This window comes from Eptatretus burgeri, chromosome 13 (assembly GCF_056783735.1).
Source record: "Eptatretus burgeri isolate ZD-2024b chromosome 13, Ebu_testis_v1, whole genome shotgun sequence".
Classification (NCBI taxonomy): domain Eukaryota; kingdom Metazoa; phylum Chordata; class Myxini; order Myxiniformes; family Myxinidae; genus Eptatretus; species Eptatretus burgeri.
The window spans coordinates 44,779,859-44,807,538 of NC_140973.1; the positions used below are offsets into that span (position 1 = coordinate 44,779,859).

General features: G+C 48.3%; 1 protein-coding gene across 2 annotated transcripts in view; it reads right to left on the reverse strand.

The window, feature by feature from the left end:
- Positions 1–236: 236 nt before the first annotated feature.
- The window catches only part of LOC147014344 (proto-oncogene c-Rel-like), a 57,808-nt gene continuing 30,364 nt past the window's right edge, over positions 237–27,680 (reverse strand). Inside the window, exons 7-10 of one of the 2 annotated variants that reach the window (XM_085852254.1) lie at positions 22,003–22,107; positions 17,442–17,657; positions 10,037–10,171; positions 237–4,490 (exon numbers count right to left, since the gene is read on the reverse strand). In XM_085852254.1, the coding sequence (XP_085708380.1) occupies positions 4,024–4,490; positions 10,037–10,171; positions 17,442–17,657; positions 22,003–22,107 (923 nt within the window). In that variant the 3' untranslated portion in view covers positions 237–4,023. The remainder of the gene's footprint in view (positions 4,491–10,036; positions 10,172–17,441; positions 17,658–22,002; positions 22,108–27,680) is intronic. The other variant, XM_085852255.1, reaches the window with a different exon arrangement.

Consider the following 27,680-nt stretch of genomic DNA (forward strand, 5'->3'; position numbering starts at 1 on the left):
AAAACAAGTAAAAAAAATCAAAAAAAACCTCAAAGATTGTTGGTCGGGATGGAGACATGAGATGACTGTACAACACCGGTTTGAATGCATGGCATACTCGTACCTTGGCCAAATTACTAATTCCTGTCTTTAGTGTGGGGGCACTGCATCGGCAGCACAGCTGCACTTCAGTAATGATGCAACCAGCAGGTTGAGTCCATGATTGAATCCCAGCCCAACATGCATTGGCTAAATAATAACGGGTGTAAGTGTTTATTTAAGAACAAATTCAGATCACATGGAATCACACAAGTGTGCATCACTTGAACAAATGGATGTTGACACAAGATAATCAAATGAAAAAGTAGAACAGGAAACATGAATTTTCAGATGCATTGAAACACATAACAGTGAATGACATATCGGATAAAGTGAAAAATTGTGGAACAACCCATTTTAACCAAAGCTTGTATTAAAAACCAACATTAATGTTCTGCATATACAATATGAAAATGGTCGTGGTTTGAGGAGGCGTATGGGGCGGGGGAGGGGGAGAGGTTAAATTCAAAAAGAAAAATTTACAAACATCCAGGATTTGTACAATATAGTCACCTTTGAGGTGTGAACATCGTTTGGTGAAATTATACAATTCAGTAACATTCAATATCTTCCCTTCACATCAACCAATAGCAGCAACATTAACAAAGAAAAGTATAACCCAAAAATACAACTACATGTTAACATCCTCTAAAACAACTTTATGCTCTTCAGGATGTCAGCCATCTTCAAAGCAGTTAAAAGCTGTCTTTCTCCCAAAATAATGTTGAGATAATCGAGATCACTAGTTCTATCACAAGACTCCTAGTTGTCGGGAGGGCAAGATAAATGTGCTGCATCATTTATACATGGGAAGATGTCATCATGTTAGTTACCTCGTTCATGCATGGAAAAACTCGAATGGACAAATAAATAGAATAAACACAATTAAGGGATATGAGTTGTAAATACATTCCATCAGGCAGATGGGAAGCCAAGTTTAATGTCCATCGAGGAATGGTACATGCATTGATGAATCACCCTTCCTGTGAAACACGACGACGACAGTTTATAGTTGCATCGGGATTCGAACCTGGGCTAGAAGGCTGACAAGCGAGTGTGCGTACCTCCAAGGTCTGGGCCATCCTGCCAGCCCTACTGATACATTCATGCTCACTTTAGAAAAGGAAATACTCATCAAATAATGGCAATGGCTTCCCTTTTTATGCAAACCAAGCGTCAGGTAACTAACTGGTCATGTGATGTAAAATTATAAAACATTAACATTACTCGGGGGGCCAATTTTTTTTTAATAATTTTAAAAAGCTTTGATGCTTGGGCATTATAGCTCAATAAATGATCAGAAAGATTTACTACCAATGGTAATCACATGCAACGATTCACTAACCTTACTTAATGAGCAAGTTAAGGAAAGTAACATCATACAAGAGTCTATAGTGTGGACGAGTGAGCATATCGTGAGATGGGCCATCAAGCATATTGAAAAATAAAATAAAAAATCAATGGAGAAACACAAACAAACATGCAATAGCTATAACAGCAAATCCCAATATGAAGAATACAATAGCACAAATCACAAAGGTCAGTAAGTAACTCCTGCTCATAGCAACATAACCCTCCACTTCCCATTCAACCAATCAAAACGTTCCTTATGCCATGAAAGACCAGCATAATCAGAGGCACAAAATCAATTTGCACACTATTACCCGATCACATGACCCAGTCAGCTGACACTTGCTCTGTGTGGAATTTCACTCAAGATGAGTGACAGCCATTGCATAACAACAATATTGTGATGTCATGTGCAAACAAAACATTTAATCCCCTAATAAGCAATGCAAAAATAATTCATTTTAAGTCATAGAACGTATTTCCAATCAAAGGTGAAACATTGGAATGTCGTAACATTGCTTTAAGTCTCTGATTAACGGTGAGCTGTAAGCAAATAAATTGCAAAGAGCATGAAATCAAAGGAGGAAGTGCTTTGCAAGCAAAGGTCACACACGTAGGATTCCTGAGGGGATGAGATCAAACCATAAAATGTGTCCTGGTGCTTCACAGGCAGGGTTGTTGCATAATTAAGCCGGCTGTTCGAACATTCTTTGAACATTTAGTTAAGAACAAATCCTGAGATAATCACCATTGCCAAATTCAAAGCGATTGTCTCTACGGAAACCACGTTATTCTTCCCGACTTGTGACAGGAAGTGCCCTTCAGCTGTGGCAAATGACAATGAAATTGTCTGACCACGTCCGTATAAACCACCTTTCACTTACCCTTGATTGGCCCTCCCTTTGGATGAAGGGATTAGCTTTGAGGGACAAACATCAGTCAGTCATTAAAAAGGAAAGCTCAAAGGCTTACCTTGGTGACATTGGTGAAAAGGTTCTCCATCAACCTCCCCACTAGTCAAACTCCCCTTTCATACCATGACATATTCCTTTTTCTATCCCAAACTCAAATCAATGCAAGGAGAGAGAAAATAAGAAGAAAAAAAAAAGGACAGCAAAACGATGATCACATGACCTTGAACCATCGGTTGCTAGAAAAGCCTGTGCTCAAATTAGCAATTCTGTCCTTCGCAGACAAAACTTGAACAGGTGAATTTATTGGGATTTGAAGGGAATGTAACCTTGTGTTAGCGGGAGCTCACATGCTGTGCGACGACGACAATTGCTGGCTAGTCCAGTCACAAGGCACACGAGTTAAAACAAATGGCACTTTTGATGGACATTGCCGTTTTAACTCTATTTTATGAACGGTGAAATGAACAAATTTATTGAAAGAAAGAAAAAAAAATCATGATTTGTTGAGCCATTGTGGATAGGTCGAGTAAAACTTTATAATGGCCAGGTTGTTTGGTGCTATTAAGGACAAATGGGAACTGTAGGTTAAACCAAACAAGGTGAGGTGAAGTGGAGATTTATTTTATTTACGTTTTGGGGGGAGATTCCATGGTAGTATGTCATACTTGCACACCACAAACGCAAGTGGAGAGTTGCTTATTTATGGACGATCATGGGAGTCCAGGTACAGTATAATAAGTCTTCAATACCAATCCACGGAACTTCTCCATTAATTTATAACTTGACTGTTGCATTAACAATCTCGCTCTTACAACGATGACGTTAATGCAAAAAATAAAAAATAAATAAATAAAAAGGGAAGAAGAAGACGACTTTCAAAATGTTTGGAAATTGGCCTCGTTGCCTTGGCTTTGAGAATGTCACAACGTTTCAGTGCAAACCGAACCTAAAGGTCAGGTGGGTGTCATGAATGTCTTGCCCCCAAAATTAGACAATGGAAAAATAATAAAATAAAAACTTATCCTACAAGACATGCTAAAATGATTAAAAAGCTGCCATCATAAACTATACAAGTGCTTGGTAACAGGCCTCTCTGTGGAAAAGACAATTAATAGTCTCTTCTCCCCAAGGGAAGAAGTACATTGGGAGTCACTACTTCCACATCCTGCTGTGCAGAATAATATACATGTACAAAAAACAAAGAGGGCAGGACTAGTGGAGAACAGTCAAATAAAAAAATAATAAAACTTTCAATGGAGGAAGGGAGACAGGATAAGGAAGAAAAGGGAAAGAATGAGAGGAGACAGGAATAAAGGGAGGGAAGGTAAGGAAATGTAGACACGTACCTGGTGGAGGTTGGAGCAGGAGGGTAGGGGCGATGGGGGAGAGCAAGTAAAATAATTCTATCAATGTTACATATGTTATATGTATCTGCTCTTCCTGGCAAATTATCTCATGTAATCTACATCTCAAAGATTGACCAACAACCAATCGTAAGAGTTGCTGTTTTACTCAAGGGAAGACGGTGAAAGCTAAAGTAGGAGCTTAATGCCAATAACTGTGCAAATGTTGGCAGTATATAAAAGGGATGTTGTTATTTAACCCTTTCAATACAGACACCCCCTCTTCACACCCTCCTCCTCCTGAAATTGCAAAACAAATATTACTATGTAAACAGGCATCACAGCTCTTCTGTCAAATGGGTCAGAGAAGCAAACAATACTCCTTCTTCAGTCAAGGAGTCTTGTTCTCTCACTTGTGACAGCATGACATCGGAAGATATAAGACCCCCGGCAGATGCCAGGTTAAAATTATTTGGTGTCGTGACAACAGGTGGATCATCATAGGGTGCAGGATACACCTCTGCAATAGTTTCCGAGAACAGCGGAGAAATGGATGGCTCCAGCATGCCCGAGGACACAAACAGCTCCTGATTAATCAATTGGAACAACTTCTCTTGTTCCTCTTCCGTCGCCTGCTGCTGGATCAGGCTCCCAAGTTCACCGCTGCTCATTGAGCACGCACCCATCTCCATGACAGGATCCTCAGGAAGTACGGCCATCGAGATGTGACTGGCTGGTTGAAGGCCACGACTCACAAGCACATTGCTCGGGTGCGAGTAGGATCCGATCCTCCGTGTGATGGCAACTACAAAGAGGATTTTACTGATTGTACACAACAGGCCAGGCAATATTCAAATCAACATTTGGTGCAAAATAAGACAGTTTTGTGGTCACACACAAATGTTCACCATTCCATTTGAATTAAGACAATCGTGTGGAGAGGAGCTCACAAAAAAACAGCAAGTTAAAGAAAAAAAGTGATAAAAGACAACATCCTTGAAAGCAAAATTTAGTTCTTCCAAAACAATAAAAACAACAGCATGTACCCACCTAGTGGGGAAAAAAAAATTGCAGGCCAACACCTTCAATGCTTGCGATGCGTATCTTACAAATAATTTCAAGTGTTTGTGACTCTCATGGCTGAACCGTAGCACCCAGAGGTCCCAAGTTTTGAGTGTTGGTACCTCAGAATCTAAGCCTGGTGTTGGCTTAACGGTTTAGGTGGCTGGCTTAAGATCTTTGGGTCTTAAGTTCGAGCCTCTGTCGTGCTGTTTAAATAACACCAGGTGGGTTGACTCAGCCTGTCATCCTTCTGAGGTTGGCAAAATGAGTACCAGCTTGGTGTGGTAATAAGCCATTTGAATATCCTGCGTCGGAGTGGTGACCCATCCAGGATTGTACTCCTTAGCCAATAAAACTGCTTCGGCAGCCTTATGTGCCATATGGCGTGAAAGGAATGGTTATTTTTACTTCAGAATCTGGACAAGGTTTTAAACTACCAGACGTTGGTCTTGAAGGCTGTTTTGAGGCCACCAAAGGCGGCTATGAAGTGTATATTGGGATGTGGGGTCAGGCAGTGCTTCCGCCGACACACAGGTAAAAGGTAACCACCATGAGGCCAACAACTCCATTACCTCCACCACCGAAGGTGGACGTAGGTTATGTTTTCACCCGTTTGTTTGTTTGTTTGTGAACAGGATATCTAAAAAAAAGTTATGGATGGATTCAGGCAAACCTTGGTGGACAGCTTGGGTGTGTGACAAGGACAAATTGATTTGATTTTGGTGAAGATCCAGATCTGAGAAGTTTAAAACTTTTTAAGTGATTCTTCACCAAGGCAGCACTACGATCTTACAAATGATCCTTTTCAGAGCCAATCGTCTCAGTATTAGTGGGGCAACTTAGCATAACAATTGTGCATTTTATGAGGAAAGCACCAAATTTGGCACACTAGTAGCCTATCATATTATGAACAGATTTGGATATTGGGCCATCTCAAAATTTTTGATGGCAGTGGAAAATGGCTGCCACAGCCATCAGCAGCTGAATTTGAGATGGCCCAATATCCAAATCTGTTCTTAATATGTGAGGCTACTAGTGTGCCAAATTTGGTGCTTTCCTCACAAAATGCACAATTGTTATGCTATATTTAGCTAAGTTGCCCCACTATATAGGGAAAACTGTTCGCATCCACCAATTAACCATGGAAGGTATGTCACAAACAAAATGTGACTACATGTCAAGAACTGCAAAAGACCTTGATGTTGATGTTCTTGTTTTTCAAAGACACAAACTGAGGATGACTCCAATGCCTCCAGGCTCCACATCTATGCTTTCAAACTTATTGCGCTGTGCACTATGTAAAGGATGGTATTGAAACCAACTTATGATACAACCTGACTGATTTTATACAGTATCCTTCAATAATATAATGCCAATAATGTCTTAATAGCCACTGTGAAAGTTGGGGACACAACAATCACCAACATGTACAAACCTCCTCAGGTGGAGTGGCCCCTTCCAGCACTACCCATTACTGCTCATCCTAAAGTTCATGCTGATGGTCAACAGCCATCACACCTCATGGGGATATACTTCAGTTGACGAGGCAGGTGAACAACTGGTGGCTTTATCCTCCGCTAGCGATTGCCATCTCCTGCACAATGCCAAGCAACCAGGCACTTTCTATTTACGTAGATAGAGGAAGGACTACAATCCAGACCTCTGTTTTGTCTCCAGGGACAGTAATGGACACCCTCTTCACCCATCGCAGAAGATCCTTCCACACTTTTCACACAGCCAACATCGACCAGTATTAATTCACATTGGAATGGAGGTTCCCTCGATTACATCCAAACCTCAGACCCGCTGGAATTTCTGGAAAACCATCTGGGAGGCTTTCACAACAGAAGTTTAGGAGCACCTCACCAGCCTCAACCCTGTCCCAAGGAGCTATAGCAGCTTGTACAAGACCAAAAACAACATCCCACATTGTCTAAGCTCTAAAGTTTCCTCAACTAAGGAGGCTCAGCGTGAGGTCCGAAAGGAACTCTCCAAGACCATTTCATCATCTCCTCATTCATCCCTGCTTTCTTCCCCTTACACCAGGGTCTGACATTGACACTGGCCTTTCCTTCACCAAAGTAAGGGAAGCAGCAGGAATTGATGGCATCTATCCTGGATTCTTGAAGAACTTGGGACCTCACGGATATGATTGGTTGGCTTCTCTTTTCATGAACATCCATGCAACTGGAGACATACCATCAACCTGGAGAGAGGTTAAAGTCATTGCCATCCTTAAGTCAGGGAAACATGCTGCTGACCAATCTAGCTATCGGCCCATATCTCTATGTACGACATACAAGTTGTTTGAGCCTGTCCTTCTGACCAGGCTCTCTTCACTGGTGGAGTCCAACCTTCCCAACGAACAAGCTGACTTCAGACCTGGTTGGAGCTGTGTTGATCAAGCACTTGCACTTACCACCCACATTGAGGCTGCCTATCAACACCTGCTCTCGACGGGTGTTGCACTAATTGACCTTTCATCAGCATATGATACGGTATGGTGACATGGTCTTCTGCTGAAAGCTGCCAGACTTTTCCAGCACCAAGTCAAAATGTGTGTCCTTTCTTCGATGCTTAGCAATCAAAGATTTTCACTTAGAGAGCAAACAAGCTCCATAAGGACTCTGAATGATAGTCTTCTCCAAGGGTCTGTCTTACAGACTTCTGGTAGCTTGTACATGATGCTGTGTTTGAGCCTGGAGAATAACTGCTGAAATCTATCTGTTTGGGTTCTTCCTGACATCTTTGTTATTTGTTCCTTTCATACATATATATATATATATATATATATATATATATATATATATATATATATATATATATATATATATATATATATATATATATATATATATATATTTTTTTTCATTTTTTTGTTTACATTCAAATTCTTGCTTTTTCTTCTCTTTCATCTCTATCTCTCTAAGAAGAAGTGAATTCTTGCAGAAATTTTTCTGTAAGGCTCACCTGACTGCACCTGGATGGGTTTGAGGGTTGTGGAGTAGTGGCTGAAACCTGAATCCTGTCCAGAGTCCTCCTAAGGACTCCATCTTTGCTCTATTTCTTCGGGTTCCTTTTAAGGTCATCTCTTCAAGCATGACCTAATAATATTGGTGTTGAGAGGAGAGGTGACGATCTGTCCGTCCGTCGGTCCACAATGAAGTTGAAGCGGGAGATCTGGTCATTAGTGATCCTGATAGAGGTCGATGAGACGTACACGATGGTATGACTTTCAAGGTCACTGAAGGTCAAGGTCAAGGTCACGAGGCCTTTGAAGTTGCAAAAATGACGATTTTCAAAATCTATCTCCTCCTACATTTCTCAAGCGATCTTGAATTTGATTGTGGCATATAAATCTATGGGACAATATCTAAATTTGGTCAGGCCGGATTTTCGATATTCGCTTTCGTTTTCGTGTCACGTGACTTCAAAGTTGGCAAAAAATGCCCTACCTTCAGGAGGCTATATATTTTCTCGCAGAGATGACCGTCACTCCCGCACGGGGGTAATTTTTAATGGGGTAATTTTTAATCTTCCGTTTGATTAGCTCTGATCCCTTCAACATATATGTGAGTGACATGCCTTGTACCACCTCCAGAAAGTTTGCCTATGCAGATGATCTTGCCCTTGTCACCCAAACAATCAACCTTGAAGATCTCAGCAGTAACCTTTCCCAGGACTTAAAGGTAATTGAGCAATACTTCATCTGCTGGCACCTGCACCCAAATCCAACTAAGACTGGAGTTACTGCTTTCCATCTCAGCAACCGACTGCCTCACAGCAAACTCCAGGATACCTTTTGTGGAAAACCAGTCAGCAACAAACCGTTCCGCAAGTACCTTGGAGTTACCATTGATCGCAGCCTCACGTTCTTTGAACACCTAAAACGTGTCAGAAAAGATCAAGACCAGGGTAAACATCATCCGGAAACTAGCGAGTACCAGCTTGGGATCAAGTGCATGCACTCTGTGCATGGCTAGAGAGACAACATTGCTAAAAAGTAACTGGTGACTGATGCAACAAAAGAGCCTACAGGCTTTGACCTTCCCTGGAAACAGTGGTTTGCACTCAACAGCATCTATACTCTCCATGCAAGATCACACTACCTACACAAATGGAATTTCAAAGACAGCCCAGGGGCATGTGTCTGTGGTCACCCAGATCAGACAATTCATCACATTGTTAATGTGTCACCTATGGAAATTTGATGAAGGATTTCAGGCAATCCACTAACAACAGACAGTGCTGTGTCTCAAGATGTTTAACTTAGACATAGATCTGTGATCGATAATTTGTCATATACAAGATTAGAAAGAAGGGTTAGATCATTCAGAGATAGAGCCAAAGATAATGCAGCATATAGCATGATATCACAAAATGTTATGGACCGATTTGGACGAAACTTGGTGGACAGGTTGGGAAGGTGACAAGAACGAATTGATTTGATTTTGGTGAAGATCCGAATCCGGCCTTTTGATGGAATAGAAAATGTAAACTGTTCAGCCTGGTGGAGGTGTGTGCTCTACTGAATGTCGTTCTAGTATTCCAGCAGTTTTAAACCCTCCCCCCCCGCCCGCTTCCCCCATCCAACCCAAAAGTTTCTAAAGAGCCAAATATATTTTTTAAAGATTTGTCAAAAAAAAATCAACAAATAATTTTTTAAATCCCTCCACCGGCCCCCAATGTTCGTTTCTAAGTCTGTGCACGTGCACCAAGGACATCTGCCATCCATTTAAGATGTCCTGAATGTCACTGGCAGACATTGTGTTAAACAAACCTGAAGTGCTATAAAATATGAAGCAATTCCTTGCTGAGTCAGAATCATGTTTCAATTACTAGGAACGAGAATGAAAGAAATAAAAAATTCCAGCAATAGAAGTAAGTATTTGAACAATCCTCCAAAGTGATTCAAAAAACAGCTCCTCACTGTTGAAAGCAAATGGCCAGGTTTTTGTTTTTCAGGAAATTAACAGAAATCCACCAATGAAGCTGCTTCTTCAATTATTTATGATGAAGGGTGAGGCTTTTACATCTCGAGAGAAACTGCAAAATGCCAAACGTGAGAAGTAGACAGAAAAGTGAAACAAGACTAAGCTGACAACACGGATAAGCTCGTAACCCCACAAGTGCGCAAACTGTGACTGATTTCACAGACCTGGGCTAACATGATTCTCTCATCGATCTTCCGTTTTGTGGCTATCACTGGAGAAGAGAAAGAATGCCGAGCACACGCTGGCAGCAAGTGGACCAAAATACCCTTAAGAGTCGAAAACTATAAAAGCTTACCATTTTCCCTTGCATGCTCAATGCTTGAACATGGTGTTTCATTAGGAGGCAGAAATGGTAAAGATATAGATGCATCTTGTGGAAAACAATGAGCAGTGTTGTTCATCCATCTTTTTCGAATAAGGCCGTGTGGATCTTCAGTGATAACAAGAGAAAGCATAGAGTGATGAGTGGTCTCAAGTCATTAACAAGTTTCCTTTACTTTTACTGCCTGGAGACAATGCACGGCGCAGCGCTCGGTTCAGAGGAAGCGCACGGCGCAGCGCTCGGTTCAGAGGAAGCGCACGGCGCAGCGCTCGGTTCAGAGGAAGCGCACGGCGCAGCGCTCGGTTCAGAGGAAGCGCACGGCGCAGCGCTCGGTTCAGAGGAAGCGCACGGCGCAGCGCTCGGTTCAGAGGAAGCGCACGGCGCAGCGCTCGGTTCAGAGGAAGCGCACGGCGCAGCGCTCGGTTCAGAGGAAGCGCACGGCGCAGCGCACGGTTCAGAGGAAGCGCACGGCGCAGCGCTCGGTTCAGAGGAAGCGCACGGCGCAGCGCTCGGTTCAGAGGAAGCGCACGGCGCAGCGCTCGGTTCAGAGGAAGCGCACGGCGCAGCGCTCGGTTCAGAGGAAGCGCACGGCGCAGCGCTCGGTTCAGAGGAAGCGCACGGCGCAGCGCTCGGTTCAGAGGAAGCGCACGGCGCAGCGCTCGGTTCAGAGGAAGCGCACGGCGCAGCGCTCGGTTCAGAGGAAGCGCACGGCGCAGCGCTCGGGCCAGAGGAAGCGCACGGCGCAGCGCTCGGGCCAGAGGAAGCGCACGGCGCAGCGCTCGGGCCAGAGGAAGCGCACGGCGCAGCGCTCGGGCCAGAGGAAGCGCACGGCGCAGCGCTCGGGCCAGAGGAAGCGCACGGCGCAGCGCTCGGGCCAGAGGAAGCGCACGGCGCAGCGCTCGGGCCAGAGGAAGCGCACGGCGCAGCGCTCGGGCCAGAGGAAGCGCACGGCGCAGCGCTCGGGCCAGAGGAAGCGCACGGCGCAGCGCTCGGGCCAGAGGAAGCGCACGGGCCAGAGGAAGCGCACGGCGCAGCGCTCGGGCCAGAGGAAGCGCACGGCGCAGCGCTCGGGCCAGAGGAAGCGCACGGCGCAGCGCTCGGGCCAGAGGAAGCGCACGGCGCAGCGCTCGGGCCAGAGGAAGCGCACGGCGCAGCGCTCGGGCCAGAGGAAGCGCACGGCGCAGCGCTCGGGCCAGAGGAAGCGCACGGCGCAGCGCTCGGGCCAGAGGAAGCGCACGGCGCAGCGCTCGGGCCAGAGGAAGCGCACGGCGCAGCGCTCGGGCCAGAGGAAGCGCACGGCGCAGCGCTCGGGCCAGAGGAAGCGCACGGCGCAGCGCTCGGGCCAGAGGAAGCGCACGGCGCAGCGCTCGGGCCAGAGGAAGCGCACGGCGCAGCGCTCGGGCCAGAGGAAGCGCACGGCGCAGCGCTCGGGCCAGAGGAAGCGCACGGCGCAGCGCTCGGGCCAGAGGAAGCGCACGGCGCAGCGCTCGGGCCAGAGGAAGCGCACGGCGCAGCGCTCGGGCCAGAGGAAGCGCACGGCGCAGCGCTCGGGCCAGAGGAAGCGCACGGCGCAGCGCTCGGGCCAGAGGAAGCGCACGGCGCAGCGCTCGGGCCAGAGGAAGCGCACGGCGCAGCGCTCGGGCCAGAGGAAGCGCACGGCGCAGCGCTCGGGCCAGAGGAAGCGCACGGCGCAGCGCTCGGGCCAGAGGAAGCGCACGGCGCAGCGCTCGGGCCAGAGGAAGCGCACGGCGCAGCGCTCGGGCCAGAGGAAGCGCACGGCGCAGCGCTCGGGCCAGAGGAAGCGCACGGCGCAGCGCTCGGGCCAGAGGAAGCGCACGGCGCAGCGCTCGGGCCAGAGGAAGCGCACGGCGCAGCGCTCGGGCCAGAGGAAGCGCACGGCGCAGCGCTCGGGCCAGAGGAAGCGCACGGCGCAGCGCTCGGGCCAGAGGAAGCGCACGGCGCAGCGCTCGGGCCAGAGGAAGCGCACGGCGCAGCGCTCGGGCCAGAGGAAGCGCACGGCGCAGCGCTCGGGCCAGAGGAAGCGCACGGCGCAGCGCTCGGGCCAGAGGAAGCGCACGGCGCAGCGCTCGGGCCAGAGGAAGCGCACGGCGCAGCGCTCGGGCCAGAGGAAGCGCACGGCGCAGCGCTCGGGCCAGAGGAAGCGCACGGCGCAGCGCTCGGGCCAGAGGAAGCGCACGGCGCAGCGCTCGGGCCAGAGGAAGCGCACGGCGCAGCGCTCGGGCCAGAGGAAGCGCACGGCGCAGCGCTCGGGCCAGAGGAAGCGCACGGCGCAGCGCTCGGGCCAGAGGAAGCGCACGGCGCAGCGCTCGGGCCAGAGGAAGCGCACGGCGCAGCGCTCGGGCCAGAGGAAGCGCACGGCGCAGCGCTCGGGCCAGAGGAAGCGCACGGCGCAGCGCTCGGGCCAGAGGAAGCGCACGGCGCAGCGCTCGGGCCAGAGGAAGCGCACGGCGCAGCGCTCGGGCCAGAGGAAGCGCACGGCGCAGCGCTCGGGCCAGAGGAAGCGCACGGCGCAGCGCTCGGGCCAGAGGAAGCGCACGGCGCAGCGCTCGGGCCAGAGGAAGCGCACGGCGCAGCGCTCGGTTCAGAGGAAGCGCACGGCGCAGCGCTCGGTTCAGAGGAAGCGCACGGCGCAGAGGAAGCGCACGGCGCAGCGCTCGGTTCAGAGGAAGCGCACGGCGCAGCGCTCGGTTCAGAGGAAGCGCACGGCGCAGCGCTCGGTTCAGAGGAAGCGCACGGCGCAGCGCTCGGTTCAGAGGAAGCGCACGGCGCAGCGCTCGGGCCAGAGGAAGCGCACGGCGCAGCGCTCGGGCCAGAGGAAGCGCACGGCGCAGCGCTCGGGCCAGAGGAAGCGCACGGCGCAGCGCTCGGGCCAGAGGAAGCGCACGGCGCAGCGCTCGGGCCAGAGGAAGCGCACGGCGCAGCGCTCGGGCCAGAGGAAGCGCACGGCGCAGCGCTCGGGCCAGAGGAAGCGCACGGCGCAGCGCTCGGGCCAGAGGAAGCGCACGGCGCAGCGCTCGGGCCAGAGGAAGCGCACGGCGCAGCGCTCGGGCCAGAGGAAGCGCACGGCGCAGCGCTCGGGCCAGAGGAAGCGCACGGCGCAGCGCTCGGGCCAGAGGAAGCGCACGGCGCAGCGCTCGGGCCAGAGGAAGCGCACGGCGCAGCGCTCGGGCCAGAGGAAGCGCACGGCGCAGCGCTCGGGCCAGAGGAAGCGCACGGCGCAGCGCTCGGGCCAGAGGAAGCGCACGGCGCAGCGCTCGGGCCAGAGGAAGCGCACGGCGCAGCGCTCGGGCCAGAGGAAGCGCACGGCGCAGCGCTCGGGCCAGAGGAAGCGCACGGCGCAGCGCTCGGGCCAGAGGAAGCGCACGGCGCAGCGCTCGGGCCAGAGGAAGCGCACGGGCCAGAGGAAGCGCACGGCGCAGCGCTCGGGCCAGAGGAAGCGCACGGCGCAGCGCTCGGGCCAGAGGAAGCGCACGGCGCAGCGCTCGGGCCAGAGGAAGCGCACGGCGCAGCGCTCGGGCCAGAGGAAGCGCACGGCGCAGCGCTCGGGCCAGAGGAAGCGCACGGCGCAGCGCTCGGGCCAGAGGAAGCGCACGGCGCAGCGCTCGGGCCAGAGGAAGCGCACGGCGCAGCGCTCGGGCCAGAGGAAGCGCACGGCGCAGCGCTCGGGCCAGAGGAAGCGCACGGCGCAGCGCTCGGGCCAGAGGAAGCGCACGGCGCAGCGCTCGGGCCAGAGGAAGCGCACGGCGCAGCGCTCGGGCCAGAGGAAGCGCACGGCGCAGCGCTCGGGCCAGAGGAAGCGCACGGCGCAGCGCTCGGGCCAGAGGAAGCGCACGGCGCAGCGCTCGGGCCAGAGGAAGCGCACGGCGCAGCGCTCGGGCCAGAGGAAGCGCACGGCGCAGCGCTCGGGCCAGAGGAAGCGCACGGCGCAGCGCTCGGGCCAGAGGAAGCGCACGGCGCAGCGCTCGGGCCAGAGGAAGCGCACGGCGCAGCGCTCGGCCAGAGGAACCGCACGGCGCAGCGCTCGGGCCAGAGGAAGCGCACGGCGCAGCGCTCGGGCCAGAGGAAGCGCACGGCGCAGCGCTCGGGCCAGAGGAAGCGCACGGCGCAGCGCTCGGGCCAGAGGAAGCGCACGGCGCAGCGCTCGGGTCAGAGGAAGCGCACGGCGCAGCGCTCGGGTCAGAGGAAGCGCACGGCGCAGCGCTCGGGTCAGAGGAAGCGCACGGCGCAGCGCTCGGGTCAGAGGAAGCGCACGGCGCAGCGCTCGGGTCAGAGGAAGCGCACGGCGCAGCGCTCGGGTCAGAGGAAGCGCACGGCGCAGCGCTCGGGTCAGAGGAAGCGCACGGCGCAGCGCTCGGGTCAGAGGAAGCGCACGGCGCAGCGCTCGGGTCAGAGGAAGCGCACGGCGCAGCGCTCGGGTCAGAGGAAGCGCACGGCGCAGCGCTCGGGTCAGAGGAAGCGCACGGCGCAGCGCTCGGGTCAGAGGAAGCGCACGGCGCAGCGCTCGGGTCAGAGGAAGCGCACGGCGCAGCGCTCGGGTCAGAGGAAGCGCACGGCGCAGCGCTCGGGTCAGAGGAAGCGCACGGCGCAGCGCTCGGGTCAGAGGCTGTGCACGGCGCAGCGCTCGGTTCAGAGGCTGTGCACGGCGCAGCGCTCGGTTCAGAGGCTGTGCACGGCGCAGCGCTCGGTTCAGAGGTTATGCACGGCGCCTCAGAGGCTATGCACGGTGCCTCAGAGGCTATGTCAAGTCTGTCTCTGGTGTACGCTCCCCCCTCTGTCCCTTCCCTCACTTCAAATGGCATCACAGCCAACACTGTTCATGAGAAGGCCAAATGCCCCATTTCTGTGTTTCCTTCCAAATCAAGTGTACCCAACCACTTGCTCACTGCACCTTCCCTGACTTGTCACACCAAATAGATTCTGGGCTACGTCTTTCTCACCTGTGAAACCAACTTCGTCTATCTGTTCAATCTTGGTTCAGAGGAAATGCACGGCGTAACACTCGGTTCAGAGGAAACCCATGTCCCACTCCCTCCGACCATGCCCCATGTCCCCTTACCATCCCCACCTTAATGTTCCAACAACCTACCAACAGCACTTCCTTCCCTGACCCTCACTGTATGGACCTCCAACATGTAAGACCTACACCCCAATCTGACAAATCTCTCAATCAAGGACACCACTGACAAACCTGACATTATCTGCTTAACATAATATGTCCTGCAGTAGAATGTCCAATTCCTCTGTCTCGCCTCAATTATTGTCTCCTCCGCTTTGACAGGCCTGAACTCCGTCCCAATGGTGGAGTTGAAGTTTACGTCAAGGACTCAATTTGTCATAGTCTGTGTACTGCTCTCACCTCTCCAACCTCCAGCAATACCATTGGCTGCATTTTCCCCTTCACAACCATCTCTTAGGCCAAAAAAAAAAAAAATGTTGCATTGGCGTAACGGGTCACTGAAAAATAGGGTAGGTCGGTCGGGATCTTTTTTTTATTTATTTATTTTTTTTCCTAATAAATCCCAAAATTTTTGGATAATAAATCCAAAAATTTAATAAATCCTAATAAATCCCTCCCAAAATCTCCCCCGGCTCGAGTACCACCCTTTTTGTCGGCGGGTTCTGTCCGAAACACTTCCGGGTTTTTGCGATCGCGATCGCAATCAACAAGATACTTGAAATCGATAGCAAAAAAACAAAAAAAAAAAACGTAGGGTCGGCGGAATTTTTAGGGTCGGACGGGTTACGCCAATGCAACATTTTTTTTTTTTTGGCCTTATTTTCTGTATGCAGCACCATCCTCCTGACAGAGACGACTCCATTTATCTCCACCTCCCTCATGAACCAACTTTTAACCACTCATCCCAACTCTCTCTTACTCATATGTGGCAATTTCAATTGTCACCATGTTACTTGGCTGGGTATTGGTACCTCTCTCACCCATCATAGCACTACATCAAACAACTTCTGCAACTCATGGGGCTGACTTAACCTGTGACATTTCCAATTCTGACTTCTTCAAAGAGCAAATCCTCCCTTCTGGACTTGGCGATAGCCAATCTTCCTGTCAACGTTTTCTTTTCCTCCACTGCTTCAATTGGTTCATCTGATAAAGTGCTTGTGAGAGTAAACAACTCTGGCTATTGTAAGCAAGCTTTCTCAGTGCCAATGAGTATGGCAGTTCACTCAAGATTGGCAGGGACTGCGAGCTGCTCTCTCACTTCAGGACTGGTCTTTCATCTCCATCTCCATCTCCTTTGATATTAATACCACCTGAGAATCCTTCCACACAAACTTGCTCTCCTTTATACACAGATTTATCCCATATCATCTGCAGTTATCATACCTATCCTCTCACCCCATTATACAGAATCCTGTGATGATGCAATTGCCTTCAAACAACTTGCCTTCTCACAACTTGCCTTCTCTTTCTGGAAGGCAAATCCGACTGAAGGCAATCTCAGATAATTTTACAAAGACCGGAACAAGTGTGCGTCGCCTCTCAGGTGAGCCAGAAAGCGTCATCTGACCAACCTCAAGGCTAAACTTTCAAACCTGTCTCCTTCCTCAAAGACCTGGTGATCCCTTGTCAAGTCTGTCTCTGGTGTACGCTCCCCTCTATCCCTTCCCTCACTTCAAATGGCATCACAGCCAACACTGTTCATGAGAAGGCCAAATGCCCCATTTCTGTGTTTCCTTCCAAATCAAGTGCACCCAACCACTTGCTCACTGCACCTTCCCCGACTTGTCACATCAAATAGATTCTGGGCAATGTCTTTCTCACCTGTGGAACCAACTTCGTCTATCTGTTCAATTTCACCAATCCCTCCAAAGCCTCATGATGGCTGTTCATGACCACATCAGGTTACCCCCCATGTTTCATATCCACAATCTTATCTACCTCCATTACCCCTCCTAAGCCCGACCCTTCATCTCCACGTTTTGTGCTACCTACCCCCCCCCAATCCCTCACCCACTTTTTCGTTCTTTGTTCCATTTCTATCTCATCCCCAATTTTTCCTTTCATCTTCTTGCTTTGTTTGAGTTTGCATCCAGGTTGTTCTCCCCACTTTATCCTCCAACCCACTCCCCCATGCCAATTCTGTCTCAAATTATCCCTCCACCTTACTGTTGATGAGTTTCTCCCCCCCCCCCTCCCCCATTCCTGTCCACCATTTCCTTCTTGTTGTATTGTATTGTAATTTTCTATGTTCAGTGTTCTTGTTTTTCCATGAACCTCGACTTTGGGCACAAAAACCATCAACCACAATGATCAACTTTGCCTACAAGCAGATTGTGTAATCCCACCCCCCCCCCCCACCAAAAAGAAAAACAATCTTCGTTTTTATATTTAACTTACCTTTGCATTGGGGGATGAAGGAGTATGGCTTAGCCTCACTAGTCACTCTGTCTGAAGGTCTGAAGAGCTGCAGGTAGACCTCAACAGGACTGGAGATGCAGGGGTCTTTATACGGTGGAGTCTTGAATGTAATGGCGATTTGCCGGTGAACATCATTTGCAGAAAAAATTCCCCAAGCCTCCCAGTTGTCCAAGAAGAACCTGACTTTTATATTGTCTGCAAAAGGAAAGAGAGATATTAGTCCTATATTAGTGATTATGCACTGCACCACACTATAATAATAAACAATAATAATAATACATATACTAATACGAGTGTTCCCTTGCAAGGAACTTCAACGCAGGAGGCTGCAATTCAACGCAGGAGGCCCATCAATTCTGCGCTATGATTGCTAACCGATGGTTGTTCATCCATGCTCTATCATTTTTCAATGCTGAGCTTTAAGCAAGGAAACAGCACGAACCATTTCTAAAGTCTTTGGTATGATGCAGCCAGGGTTCGAAACGCTGAACTCCCAGACTGAGAGTGGACTTTTCCAACCATTTGGCCACTGAGTGATTACAAACAGCATCATTCTTTGAAGAGCATTGGTGCTGCCAAAGCAGATTCTTGACAGTGGCTATGCTGGGTTGTTTTTAATAGTCTTCTCAGCAGTCAGTCAGAGAAGGAATTTGCAATTTGTCAGTGTGCCAGCGATAGCCAGATAGTGCACCAGACAGCGGTATGTTTGTCTCTCGATCATCACTATCTTTCTCTGTTTCACTTACTGCTCTCCAAATTCTACAAACTTTATGGATTTCTTTGACTATCTTAACTCTTGCCATGAGGCCATTACATCCGAACACCCTCAAGCAGAATTTTTCTATCTCAGAGACTTCAATGTACACCACAGGGAGTGGTTGAAATCTTCCCACACGGATGTTAGGGGAGTTTAAGCTCTTACATTTTCCATTCTGAATGATTTGGAACAAATTATCACCCACCCTACCCATATCCCAGATCGTCATGACCACACCACCAATACTTTGGATTTATTCTTCACTTCCAATCTGTTGCATTACAACTACACAATTTCACCGATAATTGGTTCCTCTGACCACAATCTTGTGAACATCACTTTATTTACCACCACTTCCTCTCAGCTGACTGCTCCGATGAAACACCAGTATTGGCATTTCAATAATGCTGACTGGACTGGTTTACGAAACTTCTTTTCTGACTTTTCCTGGAAAGATTACTGCCTCTCCCCTTCTCTTTCAAATCTATCTCTCCAACCAATTCTTGGTTCAATACTTTCTGCTCTGTGGCCATTCGTGCAAGGGATGCCGCATATCGGACATGGAAAAACTCTTCTTCCTCAGATTCACATTCAGCTTTCATATCCGCCAGAAATCATTGCAAACATGTTATTTGTGAGGCAAAGCATTCCTTTGTGCAAAAGAAATGTGACAACCTCATCTTCTTTCACCAATAGATCTTTCTGATCGTTAGCTAAAAGTATCGCCAACAACTTCTGTTGCTCTCCCTTTCCTTCGCTTTTCTGTTCCGATGATATCGTTGTCTCTACAACCGATAAAGCAACTCCTTTTGGTTCTCTTTTTTTTTCCTCTAACTCCACACTGGATGACTTACATTCCATCTCCCTCTGATGCTCCCCTCACCAATCCTATGTCCCTCCCTATAATCTTTTCATGCAGTCAAAAAAAATACTCCTCTCTCTCTCTCTCTGGACATAAGCACGGCCTATGGGCAAGATGGCATTCCTCCCCATGTCTTGTAGGAATGTGCTTCAGAACTTCCTCCCGTGCTTGCTCGTTTGTTTCATTTTTGTTTAAAACCCCAAACTTTTCCTCTTTCCTAGAAATATGCCTTAGTACAGCCTATTTTAAAGAAGGGTGATCATTCAAACCCTTCGAACTACTATCCTATTGCTCTGACTTATACTGTTTCCAAAGTCTTTGAATGTCTCCTCAATTCCGATTTTCTCAAGCGTCTTGAATCTGTCTTCTTTCTGACCACCAATAAGGCTGTTACAAGGCAAGATCTGCAGGTGATATCCTTTCTTACATTACGAATGTTTGGGCCTCTTCTTTAAGAGACTTTGGGGAATCCTTTGTTGAAAGCCTTGATATCTCAAAAGCCTTTAGCAGAGTTTGGCATCGGGGTCTGATATCCAAGCTTTCCTCTTTCGGCTTTCCTCCTTCCCTCTGCTCTCTCATATTGAGCTTTCTTTCCGACCACTGTATCTCCATAATCGTTTATGGTTAAACATTTCCCCCCCCCCCCACCCTTCCCTATCAACAGCGGTGTACGTCAGGGTTCCGTTCTGTCTCCAACACTCTTCTTTATTTTTAATCAATGACCTACTTTCTTCCACAAATAACCAAATGCACTCATATGTTGATGACTCAACATTACATTCCTCCATGTCTTTCCCATCTGCCCCCATCTTCTCTCACTCAATCTACATCTCGTTTCATCACAGCCACCTCTTTAAATTCAGATTTGGACAAGATCTCCCAGTGGGGCAAATGTAATCAAGTTTAGTTTAATGCTTCAAAAACTTAATTTCTTCTCATCTCTCTCTTTCTAAAACTCCTCTCAACTCTCCAATTACACCATGTGATAAAATAAACCAACTAGGTATCACTCTAACTTCAAATTTATCCTGGAATCCACACATCGCACAAATAGCCAAGTCTGCCTCGAATAAATTAGGAGTCCTGTTCAGATGTCGAAAATTCTTCTCCTCTGAACAATTGCTCCAACTATATAAAGGATCGATTTGTCCTCGTTTGGAATACTGCTCTCACATCTGGGAAGGTTTCAGCTCCACATACTTAATGGACAAAATTGAATACAAAGTTATTCGACTTGTCATCTCTACCAAATCCATCCATCCATCGGGATCATACTCTGTGCAGAGTGTTGGTGCTGCCTAAGCAGTCTCCATGTTACCTCAAAACTCGACCCACTCAAATTACGCTGCATAGTAGGCTCACTCTCTCTTTTCTACAGATATTACTTCGGTTTCTGCTCACAAGAACTTGCTGCTTGTGTACCTCCACCATGAATGAGACCAAGGAATACTCGACAAGCCACGATATCACATGATTATAGTGTAGCCATTGGCAACTCAAGGGTGGGCCGTTACGATGTTTGTTTCTTCCCCTCCACTGCCAAACTCTGGAACTCTTTCCCTTCTCACACACGTATGACCACCCTTTTCAAAAAGCAGATTTTTTTTTTACTTGCTCAAAAACTCTGACTATTCTCTCTTCGTTACTTTTCTCTCAACGTAGTTCTTTTATTTAAGGCTTGGCCTTGATGAGGAATACTTAGTCCATGACTGAAACCTTCAATACATATTAAAAAAAAGCTTGCCTACTCTTCGCAATGGGCATGGTGGGATCATCATCAACCAACTAATGCTGGCAAACAATATGCCCAGTTTAATGCCATCCAATGGACGGCAAACACATTGATACCTTTCCCTGCCTGTGAAAAACCAGGATGAGAGTTTGTAGCTGGGCTGAGATTCAATCCCAGGCAAGACAGTGAAAAGGCCGGTGTGCAAACCTCCCAACTATCTCCAATATAAATGTATAAGCAGTGTTTAAATCATGTTCTTCATTCTTTATCTTTGCATCCTCAGCCATCAACATTGAGAGCACCTCCCTTCAATCCACTCTGCCTCTCCAGAAACCTCTTTCCATCCATCCCACTCTTCCTCCTCCTCATCATCCTCTTAATCTCAGGTGAGCTGTCACCCATCACTCTCCTTCTCCAGCAACCTCCTTCCCTCAACCATCCCTCTCCATTTTCCTCAACCGTCTTGACCCACCCGCCCTCTCACACACTGTTGAACCTCACACCACCCTCTCCAGCAAGCTCCCCCCAGCCATGGCATCCCTCTCGGAAAACCTTCTTCCCACCCATCCCACTTCTCTCCAGCAATCTCCCTTGTTCTGTTCTCCCACCCTCTCCATCGACTTCCCTTGGTCCTCCCATTCCACTCTCAGCAACCAGCGTATGCCACCCGCCCCACCCTTCTTCTGTGATCCCAGTCCCCACCCCACCCGAACCATCTCCAGAGACCTTAGCCCCCTCTACCTCATCCAACAACCACAGTACCAAACATCCCATCCCCATATGGTGATCCCAGAAACCCTCCCCTCCCCTCTTCTTCTCTGGAGAACCACCTCATTCTGCGTTCCGCTCAACCTGTCCCACCCCTCTCCAGCGACCTCCCTCATTCCGCCCAACCCATCCCATCACTCTCTGGTGATTTCCCTTGTCCTACTCGTCTCTGACAATCTTCCCAGTCATTCCCACCCCTCTCTGGCAAACTACCTCCACCCATTCCAGCTCTGCTCTCAACGATCTCCATCCACTCATTCCACCCCTCTTCCTGCAACCTCCCTTATTCTACCCACTTATCCTGCACCCCTCCCCCCCCCTTCATATGCCCTTCTCGCAACACACTTGCATACAAACACCACTTATTTAAGTTTTGCTATATTCAAACCAAGGCTGACAGGACATATACATTGGACAACACCTTTCTGCACTTTGTCGCAGAGAAGAATTACTTCGTCGTCTCCCAAGACACTTCCAGCAATTTTGTTAAAACGGATTATCTTCAGGATCGAAGCACACGTGTTCTCTGTACAAAATGGGGCATTAGACAAGGTGGGTGACGTATCTACACATAAATTATAATTTACAAGTGAAACAATAAGCCTTGTGTACAAAGCAAGAGTTTAACATAAAATAAATCTATTCTTTTTATCATGTGATAATGGTGGGTTTTCACGGGACATGCGAATGGTTCGCGAAGGATGTGAATGTCGAAAAAATGGCAAAGTCCAACATTCGTATTTTAGGCTCCAAAAGTTCGCCAAACATGCGCGGGGGTTCGGAAGCGTCGTCAATTGTTCGCAGGAGTCGTTTTTTGTTCGGCGGGAATTTCAAAAAAGTTTGAAATGTTTAGGTTTGAAATGTTTGAAATTACAAACAAAAAAGTTTGAAATTCCCGCCAAACAAAAAACGACTCCTGCGAACAATTGACGATGCTTCCGAACCCCCGCGCATGTTTGGCGAACTTTTGGAGCCTAAAATACGAATGTTGGACTTTGCCATTTTTTCGACATTCGCATCCTTTGCGAACCGTTCGCGTGTTCCATGAAAACCCACCATAAGCAGTTTCACTTCCCCAATGTGACAACTTGCTAAAAATAAAATAATCGGATTTCAAAGAGGAGCATATCAATCGTAAAGAAATTAGTAAACAGTGAACAATCAACTCGGTATGAATTTTAATCTGTAGCCACCAGCATCATGAGCAAGGAGTTTAAATGGGAATGCCACATAGTCCGACTCACCAAACAGAATATGATGTCATTAGCAAGCTTTTGGAGCAACATTAAGAAGCAATTAATGAAACATTATCCTATTGTCCCATGACAATATCAAATCATTGGTCTGAGCAATCACCCTAACTTAGCGTGTTGACTGATTGTTTGTTTTTGTATACAATGTTGAAGCAAGTGGTGGAGCTTGAACATAGAATGGATCAGGATGCAACAGAACAAAGTAACAGCAGAAAAAGAAGAGGAGAAACACCAATAGCAGGAAGGAGGGACAGAATAGAAGAAGACTTGGAGAAACAAGGGATTGGGGAAGAATGAGGACGAGGGGAGGACACAGGGGGTGAACAAGATGGATACAGTTCTAAGCAAATTCTCAGAAAGGAATAACTAGAAACTTAGAAAGAGTTGGGCTTGGGGAGGATTAACAGGGGTAAAAAGATCATTCTTTTGGATGGGGTATAATCAGAGATGGAGGTGAATAGCTGTTTTGAAGCTGTGGAGAGAAGAATGAGATTGAAAAGAATGTGTAAGTTGGTTCAACAGGCAGGAAAAAAGAGGAACAAATGAGTGGAAGCAGTGATCCTGGATTCTTTTCCCCACCAAACCCATCCCACCACTCTCCAGTGACCACCCTCATTCCATTGGTTTAACCAATGCTACCATATGGGACACACAGCTTAACGTCCTTGTGATGGACGGCTCACACATTGATGCATCTCCCTGCATATGAAGCACCAGGGTGACAGTTTAAAGCTGGGCCGAGAGTCTAACCCTGGCTACAATGTTCAGAGGCGTGTGCATAATGACATTAAAAATATGTATATGTGTGCATATATATATATATATATATATATATATATATATATATATATATATATATATATATAAAATATTATACATGCATATACGCACGCACGCGCGCGCGCACGCACGCACGCACGCACGCACACACACACACACACACACACACACACACACACACACACCTCAAAGGCAATGGCACCCAACATAGTGATCCCCAGGCAGTTATTTTGTTAGTCTTCGTACAGTCAGACCTTTCCCTCATGTCTAGTGCATTAACGGGATGAAGTGCGTTGCGTGGGTCTAATAATTATATCTCCATCTTCTTTTCAATCCTGATTTCCATTTCAATCCTGCGTGATTACACACACACACACACACACACACACACACACACACACACACACACACACACACACACACACACACACACACACACACACACACACACACACACACACACTAGACTATGCGCAAGTCGGAAGCGTGTAACTTGTCACTTCCCATAAGTCGGCAGCATCAAAAGTCCCAAATTTATCTAATGTTAAATCCCTTTGAATAAAGTCTGGAAGTCATCATCTCTAAGTCGGCACTTCGTCTAAGTCGTCAGATGTTGTCCGTTCCCGCATAATGGAAACTCAAGTAAATTACCACGCCTAACTCGTCACACAGAACTGCTGCCTCGTGAGAAGCCCAATTTCATGGAATCGTCATGCGCGCTCATTGGTGTACACCGCCAGTGATAGACTATTTATAATTGCACTGCGTTCAGCTGTCAGCCACCACGGTGGTCGCTGGCTCAGTGTGTGGCCAGGCAAGGCCATGAAGCTGGGATTGTTAGAGATTGTTGCTTAGAGATTGTTGCGCCCTCTCACACGTATGTGTCCAGGCCATGCGCGACTTCATCCTTCACCCCACAGCCATCAAGAATGTTCGCATACGCATAAGTCGTCACACGTCTAAGTCGTCACTTTTGTCTCGGTCCCGATGGTGACGACTTGCGAGTAGTCTACTGTATATGTATGTATATGTATGTATATGTATATGTATATATATATATATATATATATACATACATATATATCATATATCATATATTGTTACTGATTTCAGAATCCGGTCTGATGAATGCATCCACACATCCAGGTCTTCAGACAGTTATTTCCTTTAATGCATGTTTAGATTATCCCCATCCCCATGTCTAATGGGATTTAAAATGTGATGTGTTGAGAAGGGTGAACAATAAATCCCCTCTCTTATGGGAAGCTTTTTTCTTCATGACAGACACATTTATGCACACATTTCTTTTGCTAGCGCCGACGCCCGCCCCTTTTCGAGTGCACGGGTTGTCATGATAATGATGCGCAAGTAGGGTGGGGTGAGCTTGGGGGGACTCTGCGCCCGCCGAGACGGGCCACAGATATAAAAAAAATTGGAGGTCCGTACAGAAAGAGAAGAAAGCAAGAGAGGAAGCGCGCGAGAAGAGAAACTAGCAAGAAGCAGGCAAGCGAGCCAAAAAGAAAGCGAGAGTTGAAGCGCGCGAGAAAAGAAGCGAGCCAGAGAGGAAGCGTGCAAGCGAGGTATGGTGCGAGCGTGCAAGCGAGGTATGGTGCGAGCGAGTGAGCGTGTGGGTGTCTGACCAGCGCCAACGAGACAATTCGTCCTTCCCAGTGCTTGAGCAAGCGAGCGTGTGGGTGTGAGCAGCGCCGACAACGAGTGAAGCACGGGTCGGTCACAACGAGTGAGTCGTGGGTCAGTCACCAACGGACCTTGTGGGTCACTGGACGTCACCAGTTTTGCGAAGTGTGAGGAGCTGCCTGTCGCAGCACCAGGATCTAAACCCGCATCAGATGATCTCGGTGCCCCCCCCCCCCACAGACGTCGACTGGCGTCCAAGGCCGGGTGCCGGCGACGGACGGGACTCGCACTCACACATTTCAGGATGTTTTCACTTCACGGACGACTTCTCTCTGGTGAGCGAGACGACTCTTCCCCAGAATGATCTGTTGGGTACCCTTGTCTGTGTATAGTTGTAAGTCAACCCTCCATAAGCATCTGCTCTCTGTCTCTTTCCTGTCATTTTGGTTGATTTTGCCTGAGTAATTATTCATTTCGATTGATTCGAAATTTATTCATTTATTTACCTCAGAAAATAAAAAAGTTTTCTATTTATTTATTTTATTATTAATAATCATTTGTCGACTTCCAACCTGTCCGTGTTTGTCCTTCCATCCATTGGTCTAGCATTGTCCGAACCAAGATAGACTGGGAGGCAATTACCACAGATTTGACCAAAAATAGTCAGCACGCAGCAGCGGTTAAAACGCTCGGCCGCCCTAATTAAAATCTAATCAAGATAACATTGGTGCTTTGCCGAGGGCATGCTCCCCGCTCAGGTAACCACGTAACCTCTAGTGAAAAGGAATAATTAGACGGTGGACACTGGAACTCGTTGTTAACTGGGTGGCGTTCGTGGTTCTAAAACAACCCACCGTACCACAACATTAATTGTGAGCGGTGGCCCCAGGTCTGGCTCTTCCGAGGACAACCGGGGATTAATCCCCGAGTGACAACAAGCTGGTGTCTCGGTACCCGTGGCCGCAACAATATATATATATATATATATATATATATATATATATACATACATACATACATACATACATACATACATACATACATACATACATGACTGACTGACAGGCATTAAAGATTAGTATGTTCTGGGTGATTTCGGAAGTTGAAATTTTGCGTGCCGATGGACATCGAAGCCAGTACACCGGAAAAAATAAAAAAATCTTAGAATCGTCAGACAACATCCACAAATGAAAATATAAATAAATGAAAAAAATGCAGGTGAGCGACCCAAGACAATGGGGAAGCATGGTAATTTGGTGTGCCGATGGACATCAAAGCCGATACACCAGGAAGAAAAAACTAAAAATGAAAAAAAAAATTATCACAACCATCGGAAAACATCCGTAAATGAAAGTATAAATAAATGAAAAAACAAAAAAAAATATCAAATGCAGGTGAGCGAGCCAAGACAATGGGGAAGCACAGTTCGTATTCTTGCACAATGTGCAAGCACATCCAGCTCGTATAATATGTACATATATACATATATATATATATATATACATATATATACACACACACACACACACACACACACACACACACACACACACACACACACACACACACACACACACACACACACACACACACACAGTCATGCGCTACTTAACAACGGGGTTACGTTCTGAGAAACTCGTCGTGAACCGACGTTTTCGTTGTGCGAACATCTTTTTTTTTTTTTTCTTCGTTTTCGAACATCGTACTTACACAAACCAAAACACCTAGGCTATATGGTGTAGCCTATTTCTCCTCGAATACAAACCTATACAGCATGTTACTGTACTGAATACTGTCGGCAATTGTAACACACATCCAAGAGAGACGGAAGACACGTTAGATTTACCTTTGTGCTGTTCATGACGGCCATCGGTGTTGTTAGCAGCAGCTTACAATCTCCTCTCGCATCGATTATAGAAAGGTGAATAATTAGCGTTTAGATTTTATAAATACGTAATCATTGCATCGATGTTATCTATCTATAATTCCAGCAATCTCTATGTGTATGTCTGTCTGTTTGTTTGTTTGTCTGCGACTGCCGTTTCTCGACGACAGCCGGTCCGATCTCATTGAAACTTGCCAGGAATATTGCCGGGGACCCCCGGATGTGCCTTTTCGAGGTTTGATATCGATCGGACGAACGGTTCCCAAGTTACGGACATTTATCTGTCGACCAATATCTGCGAGAGAGGGGGACGGGAGAGGGGGGATGAGAGTGGGGGCGAGAGAGGAGGGGGAGAGAGGAAGGGCGAGACTAGGGGGGATAGAGGGGGGAAAGAGAGGAGGGAGAGAGGGGGCAAGAGAAGGGGGGAAAGAGAGGGGGCGAGAGGGGGGTGAGAGAGGGGCGAGAGAGAGAGAGAGGGCGAGAGAGGGGGGCGAGAGAGCGAGAGAGGGGGGCGAGAGAGGGGGCGAGAGAGGGGGGCGAGAG